At 40.7% G+C, this 12,322-nt stretch overlaps 1 protein-coding gene across 1 annotated transcript in view; it reads right to left on the bottom strand.

The window, feature by feature from the left end:
* Window positions 1-3,783: 3,783 nt before the first annotated feature.
* SDC2 (syndecan 2) overlaps window positions 3,784-12,322 on the bottom strand; it is a 60,851-nt gene continuing 52,312 nt past the window's right edge. Inside the window, exons 3-5 of the mRNA XM_074815343.1 lie at window positions 8,175-8,308; window positions 7,273-7,408; window positions 3,784-6,034 (exon numbers count right to left, since the gene is read on the bottom strand). Of these exons, the coding sequence (XP_074671444.1) occupies window positions 5,871-6,034; window positions 7,273-7,408; window positions 8,175-8,308 (434 nt within the window). The 3' untranslated portion in view covers window positions 3,784-5,870. The remainder of the gene's footprint in view (window positions 6,035-7,272; window positions 7,409-8,174; window positions 8,309-12,322) is intronic.

Genomic DNA, 12,322 nt, shown 5'->3' on the forward strand with positions numbered 1-12,322 from the left:
GCTATGCTTCTCTTCCTTTCACAAGAGACTCTTCTGTTAGCTCTGCGGTAACAGAAAATTATAGGGATGAATGATGAAGACTGAACTTTGGACTGTTTTACACTCTTTCAGCACTGTTTAGTGTGATATTTGTTGACTTCTCCCCTGCCGCTATATTTAGAAAGGGGAGTAGGAAGGAGATGAGTGCTAGTATTACGGGTTATGACATGAAAACATCAAAAAGTCAGTCTGTTCCCATTTCTCTTTGGTATCCTCTAGGGAGCTGCAGCCTTTAGAGAAAGTTCCTGTTCCACCACAGGAGCTCAGGAAAATGGGTACCAAACTTTGTTTGGATTCTAGGACTATATACGGCCATACAAGGTGGGTGCGTAACTAGGACACAGAACTCTTTCCTCCACTGAGCTTGGTTTCCCACCACTAGATAAGCTTCAAGTAGCTTGTCTGGTGGAATTATTGTTCATTATACGTCAGTGCTTGGATTAAAAATAGAAGAAAATCAGAAGCTTCCTCTGCATTCAACAAATCAACAAAAGATCCATGGGAAAAAAGATTGCATAATGCCCCAGAAGAAATCTAAATGAATTAAAGTCACCCCCTACAGAGAACTTGGGCTCTGTTTATTTTCAACAAACTATTACGGGTTTTGCAATATTTTTCTGGAAGTTTTTCACAAGCATTCCTACTTCCTCTCACTCTGAGCTGGGGCTGAACTGCCAGGCTGGAGGAATGCTTTGGACCTGACCTTCAGCCATGAGACACAGTGGCCCTCAGCCCCAGCCCAACTACAGGACAGTTTTTAAGGTGCAACATGAATTTAAAACCTCAAGAGCTCTGCAGGCTACACCATGAACACATTTAATATGAAAGGAGTTAGGGGTAGTGAAAGCTTGACATCTCCCGAGCATGGCAAAGAAATGGAAAATTGCTTAAATACATAACACATCTCAACTGCAAAGCTACAGTTGCATGCCTCATCCATTTCTTCCCACCTTCCATGGACAGAAGACAACCCAGACCCTTCCAAGTGCAATGCAGCACCCTAATAGTTGCCTCCTGCCAGTCTCCGAGCACCTCCTGTGGGCAGCAGAAGGTGTGCGGGGTCAATCCTGCAGGCCCTCCACCCGTTTTTCTGTGGCAATTACTCTGCAAATCCAGGTGCTGAGCAGCCAGCAGAAGCTGTAACTGGCAACGTCTGCAACAGGTAGCGCAGATCTCCGATGTGCTGGGAAGCTGTGTGCAACCAAGAGCATCTCTCAGGGTATGACACCAACACCTGCCCACTCTCCTGCCTACAGTCTCTTTAGAGCAAATTCAGTGTGACAGCAATAACTCAAGAAAACAAAATGCCTTGTAACTTCCAGTGGAAAACGTGGGCTGTCAGAACAGTTTCTCTTCCTGCCTTCTTTCTACTCACCCCAAATTAATATCTGTAGTTTTACATGGTCCCTGTCCCCTCCCCCACCCACCCCTGCTAGAAACTAAGCTCAGATATTGCAAACACACAGAGGGTTTTTCAGATTTCCACCCACGCAAGCAGCTCCTCTGAACATCTGATGCACACGTGAAATTGGTTCACAGGGGTCAGGGCAGGAGCCCACATTTCCATTTCTAGCTATACTGAGCTTAAGTTCTATCATTTGTTTGTTTTCAAAGAAAAAAATATAGAACTTGCTTTCCTCCACAGGGGAAGAAATCTCAGCAAAGCATCTTTTCCACTGACAGGGTTGGGTTACAGCTCCCTCACTCCCACCCACACAGCTGAGCCCAGCGTCTGGTCAGCCCAAGAGTCAGGAGGAAATGAAATGCACATGTCAGCGTCCCCATCTCCTGCTCCAGTTCCTTAGCAAAACTGCCTTTCTGCTCCAGCCACGAACCATCCCAGGACCAGAAGACGTGCTGGGAGGCAGATAAATTGCTATATCTTTTCTCAGACAAACTGTACAGTAGTCATGCTTCCTCAACGTGAAGAAAGTTTTGGAAAGGCAATGCTCTAAAAGTTCGCAGCACCAAGGTTCAGAATTCTGTGATACACAGGCAAGACCTTAAATGTAACAAAATTAATATTAAAGCTAATTAAAAATGGACAATATTGCAAATTCCTTAATGGAAATTATGCTAGTCTGATTAAGCAAGCACAAAGTAACAAATATAACTGACTGCAAGTTTAAAAAATTTGCTATATTATTTCCATCTGTAAGAATAATAGTTTCCTTAGAGATCTTCTTCCCCTCAGATTCCTTTTACCTTCTCCTTGTTTGCTTACTTGAGCAAAGAATATAATACTCAGCATACTATCATCATCTCCCTCACACCAATAGTTTTTGTTTATCTGGATACCCTTTTCCTCACAAAAGTTTCCTATATTCCCTTTGTTGCTTAAAAACAGTATCTGTCATTTAAGACCGCACTCCACCATCATTTCGATACACAGCTCCAAGGGAAAAAAGAGCAACAACTAGCCAAAGTTACAAACATGCTCTTCTCTTGTTAGGAGATACAAGAGGACAATTTTGGTTTTAATTTATCCTATTTTAATGAAGTGCAGTGCTCGAAGTGAAGGAAAAGCTAGCTGTGCAGCCTGTAAACATGAGCTACAATTCGCTTGTAAAGATGGCAAGGAGAGGAACCAGGAACTGAACTTCTGAAGTTATTTTTACATGAATAAAGCAAAGGCGAGTAACATAACTTTTATGTTACTTGCATTGGGTTTCATTTGCAAAGAATCTATGAGGAAGTAACCATTTATGACCCAGGGTAAATCAAAGCAAAATGGCATTTCGATAAGCACTAGAGCCTATCAATCACAATACTTCATATCAGGTTGCTGAGGAATTTGAGAGCTGCTACAGCAGCTGCAGCAGAGAAGAGCCAAGGGTCTCTAGGAAAAGCCATCCTAGAGGTACAGATGCCACTGCTAGCTGCGGGCAGGCGGCGCAGCATCCACAGCCTGGCACCGGGACTCCCAGCTGCCCAGCAACATCCACAAGTAGCCAGAGTATTGCTAGAAACACATCCAGGAAGAGGAGAACAAAAGGGAAGCAAACCCGAAGACCAACTCGTGCTAGGAAGCCTCAGTGTAAGAGACGAACATTCAGCTGCCCATTTTTTCTGAACACAGTTGCTGGAAGCTGGGTGTCTGCATCAGCCTGGTTTTCAGAGTGATGAAAACTGAACCGATATTTATACTCGAGATGATAGCTCTGTTAGAATTTTTCCCTAACAGTATCGTTTGGCACTGAAAACAGAAAGGCAAAGAGACCACGAGATGATAAATGTCACTATCATGCCTACTACATGTTAAAGAAGTTTCAGGTTTTTGTTAGGGAAGATGGGAGGACTGCAATACTCTTAAGTCTGTGTACATAGCTGAAGCATTAAACCTCTTCTGCATATAACAGAGCGGATAATGGATGTGTACAGTTGAAAAAGGGGAGCAGTGAGATAGAGCTGAAACTTTACCATTACTTCTGCTTGTAAGCAGATGCAGGAGGAACCAGACAAGCATAATATTTGGTAGCCTGCATAATTACAACAGATGTCTATGTTGGATAAAGTGTCCTGTACATTAGGTATAGAGGTAGAGCCTAACATATATAAATAAAAGGAAAACAGCTTCTTAATATCACTTTGCTTATGAAGAAGGAGGAGACAATTTATCTGGTGTTTAATATTTATAGCTATACTTACAGTGATATTCATTGCACCCTTAAAGAAAATTCAGATCTACTACCTTAGGCAAAGTGGGCTTCAAAAAACTGGATGTCAGACTATACAAATAAAGTATTAGTTTAGGCATGGTAGACTTTATTTTGGCACTTGAACAAATGCTTTATTTTACAGCAGTGGCACAGCATTTGCCAGAAAATTTCTTTTCTTGGCACAGTTATTTCAAGCAGTTATTTTACTAATTGAATTTCACTAAATATTGCACAATAAGATATACCTGTTAAATTCTTACCCTGTTTTTACTTGTTGAACTTGTATGGCTTTGAAAAACTTGCCAGTAAGTATAAGTAATTTAAAAAGCAATATATTAAATATTTTAGCACAGGATAGCATTTGTTTGTTCCTAAATGACCACTGAACTTGGGACAGCAACAAATACAAGTCACGCAACTCTTTTCTGAAGAGCTACCAGATCTTATTTACAACACACTGCCATTTCTGAGAAGCAGTTCAGCTTGATGTCCTGAACACCTATATTTTGGAAATCTCAAAAATAAAAAATTAGGAGGTTAACAGAGCAGAAGACGAAGCCATTTGTCTGTTACAAAGCATAATATAAGGAGGCAGACTATCGTCTTCTCCACGTGTCCCTCTATCCAACACCCATCTGAGGTCTAAGAAACAGAGCATTTTCTCTTCTACTTGGAATATTTCTTTCTTCTCTTATGAAGATATTCCACTTGTCTCAACTCTTCTGCTGGAGTCCGAGCAGAATAAACCAAAATTCTCCAAAAGGCCAGGGAAAAAACAAACCTGAACAACAAATCAAAAACCGATATACACAATAAATGAACCCGGGTATTCCTTTGAATTTTACAGTACGGAAAACAACATTTGCAGGAAGAACAGGTCTAGGTCAATACTGCCATTAAATATAATGCAAGGGTTGAATGACTCATAACTCATACACCAGATGCAAGACTTAAACATTCCCACTTTTCTCTGCCACTTCAGCAATAAATCTGGTCCAAGGATCAGCCTGATCAATGGCCTTTTTTTTTTGGCCTGGATTTTTAAGATGTACTAGATGTACTCTGTGACATGAAAACATAAGCAAGTAGACATAAAATGAAAAGCGTACAAAAGTATATCACAATGGAATTCTCAGTATTAGGCCACATGATTTATTCAGTAGTGTTTATGTTCCCAAATTACAATTATGTCTATCCATGTAAGACTACAAAAGTTACCATTAGAATTGTCTGTGCTTATAAAATACCAACATTTTCTTTTACTGTTATATACTCATTAACACCAGTCTGCGACGAGTTACATATAATCATAGGCACTTCAAAGGCTTTAAAAGACGTTTACAACTTAAATGCATTTTTAAAGAACAAAAATTTAAACCCCTACTTGTACCTTCAAATTGCAAATAATTAACAAATACAGTGGCCATAGAAATCTGCAGCAACTTCTCAAAATACTGTTAGAGTCTTTGGGTTTGCTTAGGTTTGTCAGTAGCTTACTCCAAATCTTCCTTACAGGAGATTTGTTTAGTAAGAATACGACTATACAGTTTGTAGTAATAATCCAATTTTACACATTAATTTGCAGTTACAAATCTCACTGAAGCTACAGGTATGCTGAGAAACAATGCAAAGTGTAAAATTGATATTCTGACACTTAAATTTATACAAAGTGGAGGTTAAAGTTTACATAGCTGAAAAATTACATTTACACTAAAAGTTACTGTTATCTGAATTATCTGAAGACAAATTGCACCATGACAACTACAAAAAGGCATTTTTTGGAAACAGATAAATTAATGAAATAAAAACTAACTTGTAAGATCAATCTGAGACATGCCGACAAAAATTAAACAACTTTCATTGAACCATAGGATAAAACAATAATTTTCATTATTTTATATTTATGCATAAAGTTTTAAAAATGATTCAGTGAACATCAATGGTTTTATAAAATAATGCTTTGCCACTGTTATTCACAGAACACTGCAAATGTTAAGTTTTAATTTTACATTTTTAAAGGAATACATGAAAAGTTTTAAATACAATGGGATTTTATCATAAAGGTGCCGTAATGGCTCTTTAATGAAAAAAAAAAAATCTTCATTATTCTATGCAAAAGCTTTATTTAAAAAAGTTCAGTGATCTCATAAATAGAGACACTAAATAGGAATTTTATGCATAAAACTCCTTAGTAGGTGCCTTTTGATAGGCAGCACAGGATGGTTTACGTTCACCAAGGTCGTAACTGCCTTCATCCTTCTTTCTCATGCGATATACCAGCAGCAGGATAAGGAAGATTGCGAAAAGAAAACCAATAACTCCGCCAGCAATAACAGCTGTAATCAAAGAAACAGAGATTCACAATATGCCAGAAAAACAAGTTTAGCACCATGTTTCTTTTTCATCTCACACAATGGGTTTGTCATTGTTTTCAAATTGCAGAAAAGGGCTCCCATTGTGCAACTGTCTTGATTATTAGTATCCTGAAATATATTCTCGGAAAGACTGCTTGTGTTTATGAAGGCAAACATTTAAAAGGACATTCCACCTACAAGTCAGCGATCCAACAACACACAGTTCTAAAAAATTATTAAAAGTTTTCCAAAACCTCAATTAAGAAAGTCACCAGTACTGCCAGAGCATAAAGTTCTCTCAATTTATAATAATAACATTTAAGTTTCTTTCAAACTCATTTTTCAACAGTTAATGTTTTCAGCCTTCAAAGAACTATTCTGCTACACTAGCTAAGAAATGGGTTTTCCCTTTTCTCCACCAGTTTTTACTCTGACTCTAGACTGAAATGAATTTCCTATTGATGAGTAACAGGAGAGAACATTCCATGGAGCTGTAGGAACAGAAGCATTACATTCATTATGCACTTGCAAGTGTGTAGCAAGTATCAACTCCAACTAGACTTCAAGAGCAAACCTGCATGCTTCCACTGATGTGGATATTAAGGCTATTTCAAGTTTTGATGCTCATAGGAAGATGTGGTCCATGTGACTGCCATGGCTCCCAATGCCCCCTCTGAGGATGTGGGGGAAAAGTATACCTGTAAACACTGGTCTTATGCCAAAAAAGCCTCACATGTAGTGAAAACATTGGTGGCCATTGGGTTATGCACGGAAACAGACCCTCTCTATCGTAAGGACGGTGCTTATCCATCCCTCTCCATCCACCCACTCCTATCATGAGCTCCTCCCAGGCAGTGTCCATCTGCACCAGATGGACCAGACACCAATGTGCTCTTGGGATTGTGGGTAAGAAATACATTTCTACACCACAAGCCTCAATCCAAATTACAACTCCCTTTCTGAGCTGTGGAAGCTTCAGATATTCCGCAGGCAGTATTCAATTTGTGGGTGTCAAATCAATTAGCAACAGACTTCACTATTAAATAACTCCAGAAGATGCCCATCTCATTCTCATCAAATCAACCACTAGCTACCCACTATGAACATGTTTAAGAATCTACCAAGAAAACACAAACGTTGAGTTTGCATTATTTGATATGGATCCCCTCCATTTTCTGTGATATTTCTGGTGAGGTAGACCTTAGCAAACGCCGCCTCACCTGCCAGAACTTCTGTTCTCTGGAAGAGGTTTTCTGAATGCTTCTCAGTGAACACATCGGTGTCATCCCCTGGCTCATCACTCTTTTTTTTGGCATCTGTCTCGGGCCTTTCCTCTTTATCGATTTCTTCAGGTGACTGTGGCACAAAAAGGAAAACAGAGCTTCACTTACAGACAGGGTGCACCACAAGACGGCACAGTCACTGCCTGTCATGGGCAGCCACAAAGCTGTGGCTCCATGCACGTACTCCACAATACCCACAAACATAACACATGGGAAGCCTTTTGACCACAGAAAGCTGTGCTAGACATTGTAACTGGATCTATTTGTCATCACAGTGTTGGAATGAAAAACACTATCCAGAAGTTTAAAACCCCCAAAAGTACATTTAGCAAACAGCTGTTAAATATTGCCTGTGTTTATCAGAATAAAGCCTCTGAATGAAATAACAATTCCGAAATTAAAACATCAGGTATGTTATATTCAGAACGCCTTCGAGGGTAACTTAGACAATATTACTGATGGTGGTAGAAGAAAATACTGAAATAGTAAATGGAACCTGACAAGTGTTCAAACTACTGCCAAACCACACAACATTCTCCTTTGAGAAGTGAAGTTTCATGTAGAATTTTTTAATAACTCTTTGAGAGATATAAAAAAGGTACAGCTTGGACTCAAAGGTGTCATGAGAAGTTTTTTTTTGCATGTCTCTTTTCTTTCATGTGGAATTCAGACTTCCTAGTAGGAATGAAACTGAGCAGCTCTGTATTCATATAAAAGGCTGCAGTAACATTAAGTCTGTGGGGACTGTTTAATCAATATAAATCAAACAAAGTTAACATCAAGGTACCAATGGGGTACAGCGGAACCATTGTAAACAGTGTTGCTTTCCAGCCACGCACCTTTGTTTGTGCAGACACCTTGGTCTGCATTTTCACTGTGGTGGTCTCAGCCCGAGATGCATCACTGGTTGTTGGTAACTTTGGAAGTGTTCTGGATGTTGTTACCACTGCACTATCCTCATCTTCTTCAGCACCTGGAGACAAAAAACGTGACATTTCATTGACCCATGAAATTCTTCCAGACCTATTATATTTTTTATTATGACACTGAGGTAGGGGTGCCTGCACAGCCCACCCTTGGCAAATAGCCTAGATGATAATGCCTGCTAAGATAAAGATGCGAGTGCAAACAGTGTGACCCAAACTGTCAGGGGGATATTTGCCCCAAGTGATCCCATGAAAGAGGAAGGGGGACCATTAGCTGTAGTAAGCAGTAAACAGGAAATTACCACGGTATTTTTGAAACAGAAGGAACCAGCCTGAAAAGAAGGATGAAAAAAACCATAAACACTTGTAACGGCGGGGTGGGGGAGACTGTGGAGTGGAAGCAGCAGCTGTCAGGGCTGGTGTAAACCTGTCTGATGTAGTCCTGCAGCACCGGGGGCTCTGTCAGGGCCTAGCAGTGCCACGCCCACCCCCCACCCCATGGGTGCTTCCAGCAGCCACCTCCAGCTCTCCCACAGCCACCATGGGGGCACCCCTGGAACCTCCATCCCAGGAAGGATGACCCTGCACTGCAGGGTCACCTCCTGGGAGTGGCAGGAGGTGGTGGGGCCCTGGGATGATAGGGGGCTGGGGGCACCCATGTCTCCCACAGTGGGGGTGTGAAGGCAGGAGACCCTGCATACCCAGAGGAGGGGGGGTTGCACACCCCACGCCTGCGAGACGGATGTGTGTGTGCACACAAGTCTTTGTGTGCCTTTGACATATGTTGGGTTCAGTTACAGAAGTGGGGTTGGAAACCAGTAGTTGCATGTTACCATTTTGTAAGTGGCTGGTATTGCGTTTATCTGTTGTATTGCTGATATTGAGCTCAAAAGTATAGTTCAATGATTGTCAGTTAACTGCATATCATATAAAAATCAATCAATAAACTTCTTTATCCTGACTTGACTTAAACCACATGAACTGAACAGTTTCCCTGTAACACACTGCTTCAACAACAAAATCTCTCCTCTACAGCAGATTTGTTAAACCCTCAAACATAAAAGACCAAGTAGTTTCTATCTACAGGAAGACTGCTATTACTTTATTTTTCAGTCACTAGGAATTGACATGTTTTTAAACTCACCATAATTCAGAAGCCTTTTTCTTCTGAAATAAAGAGGATAGAAAACTCCCTAAAGATGACCTTAAATTTAATTTCCTCATCATTCAAAGCCCTGCTCAATTATGAAGGCTCTTTTAGAATAAGATAATGGACATATCTAATAAATATACTTTAGTGATACTGGAAGGAAGAAGACACAGACAAGAGACTAAATTATTGCAAGACCTGAAAGAGGAAAAGAATCAGCCTCTTCTTGGACCACTCCTTAAGAATCTCAATGTGTTCTGCTCATTACAGACACTGGTTACCCGAGTAACTATTGGGTAATAAATCAAGCAAATATGCAGAAGAGTAATTCCTATCAAATAAAAATATATCATCTTACAACAGAATAGCATGCCTCACTCATTCCAAACTGACTTTTAATCTTATTTTTGTACAGAAAGAAAACAGGCTGAAAATATAAGGGCAATAACAAAGTTTTGAACTCATGATCAGGAATTATATACATTTGGCATTGAAAGGAAGGGCGTTAACAAGACAACTAAAACAACTTCTGTACTGTAGAAAAGAAGATCTGGAATCATTAAAAAAAGTACTCCATTAAAGCTACCAGCACAGAATAATACTGGAAAAACCTTCAGAGATACCAAAATTACAGTGCAACATCCAGAATAAAGACCTCACAACAAGAACCAGGTATTTTCCTGAAATGCTGCTCAAAGATCAAAAAACCAACATCCTGCTTCAAAACAGAGATGAGGAAAGGCATCCAACAGGAAAATTTTTCTGTCTTTGCCTCAAGAGTTTTCTTTGAGAAATAAGGGCCCAATGGATAGCTCAGCCTGCTTTACCTTCCAAAGTTCCTCCATCTTACACAAGACTTTCACAGTCAAGGAAATTAAAACTGATGATCAGATTAGATCTCATAAAACGCATTTTGAGAGTACAGAATTTTCTTCTTTTTATGAAATGATAAGTCTCATTTAATCACAACTCCTCCTCCAAATTCTTAAATGCCACCTTTGCTTCAGGCAATAGTTGTGTCTGCCAGATAAAATGGTGAGTGTTACAGGTCTGAACCTCCCTGGCTACAGAGGATGCAGATCTCTGGTCTCTCAACAAATGGGTAACTAATCTAACTCCTGGACTAGTTGCTAGATTTGTACCAAAGGTACGCAATTTCTCTTCCATATGGCCTCATGGGAATCTTGACAATCCCCAAAACATGAGGGCACCCCTATCATTTAGGCCTGACTCGGGTATCAGCTCAGACACGTCCCCATGGTTCCTGCTTTTTAATTAGCTTTATCTAGATGGGTCTCTGCTTGGCATGGAGTAGGTCTAAACAAGGGGAAGGCACTTCCCTTGCTAAACTGAGAGTAGTATTCTCAGAATGACCTGTAAATAAGACTGAGGGATAAAAAAAACCCTTTCTAATGCTCTCCAGAACATAGCAATAGCATTTTACATAGTATCATATTCCCTAAAAGGCAAAAAAAAAAAAAAAAAGAGAACCACCCCCCTCCCTGAATCCAAATAGGATTGGAAAGAAAAAAACCTACTAGTGTCATAAGCATAACTTCTAACTGGGTTGTTAAGAGGAATACTGTGAAATGGTTGGTGCTTGCTTCTTCCTCTTGAAAATATCATTGTCTCTTTAGAAGGTTTCTGGATGTGGCCAACTTGGGTGACAGTGCTGGGTATTAACTGCCGTGAGTCCCTCTATAAATAGATACTGCCTTCTTACAGAGGGCACTGCAAAAACCCTGCAATAATCAAACCCATATCCATCTCTGTGGTAAAGAGTTGAGAGCTCTTGATCATCACACACTGTCTTCTATCCACTGCAACTTCTTCAGGATGCCCAACTTCTGTCTTCACAGTGGTCAAAATAGCTCTAAATTGTGCTGTAGTATTGGAAATATCTAATATAGCCCTCAATGACATGTCTATTAGCTGCCCCTTGGATGATGGGCACGCAAATGCTCTTTCACACACTTGGTGCTTGCAGAAACTTGTCAGGATATCAAGACTGTGCCAGCTCAAATTATTGTATACTACAAAAAGCCTACAGTAGTTAGCACTCTTACTTGCAAAGCAGCCACTGATTAACTCTTCCTACCAAATAAATCCAATCATTTCACCCTATCTTTTGGCATCATGTTTGTTTGCTGTTGCACATCGCACTCTGGGAGTACTACCACCACAAGCAAATGTCATAAGGTGGGCACACCCATACCCACCATCTCTTTCACACCTTCCATCTCTATCATCAGTGTGACCCATACCAGAGTAACACATATTTGGCTGGCTTATCTCACACCCATTGGGGAAAAGTCCCCAGTGTAACCCTTAATCAACATAGTGTTAGGCAACCAGACATGACACTGTGAACATAATACTAGTACCCTATCAGGGAACTGCAGCTGAAATAAACGGAGACAGTGCAAGGATGTCATGTCTCTGATAACTCTCACCCGAGGAAGGAAAAAAAACCAACAAAACTTGAAGAAAGAATAAAAGGAAGAGTCCTAAATATGCTGAACTACAACAGCCTGTCCAGCACAACCAAAACACACTTTCATACAGTATCACAGCAGGTTTTTACATTAAAGGACCTGGACAACCAGGCAGTCAATGGCTAGTGTAGCAGATGGACAGAGCATCCAGTGTCGGTCACGGTGCCCGTGCTGCCTCCCCAGCAGCACCTGGGAGAGCATCCGTGCCTCCCCTGGCCACACCACCACCTATCACCCAGCCCCACGCCACACTGCCCCTGGACTCCTAAACTGCCTTCTGGCCTTGGAGCGTAACTTCGGCTTCCTGTTAGGTCAAGAGCTAAAGCAGATCTGCTCTTGTGTTTCTTGGAGGAGCTCCAACCCCACCACCATAACTCTCCTCCGAGAACAGGCTCCAGTCACAATATCAGTCCAGA

The sequence above is a fragment of the Strix aluco genome, chromosome 1 (assembly GCF_031877795.1).
Source record: "Strix aluco isolate bStrAlu1 chromosome 1, bStrAlu1.hap1, whole genome shotgun sequence".
Lineage (NCBI taxonomy): Eukaryota > Metazoa > Chordata > Aves > Strigiformes > Strigidae > Strix > Strix aluco.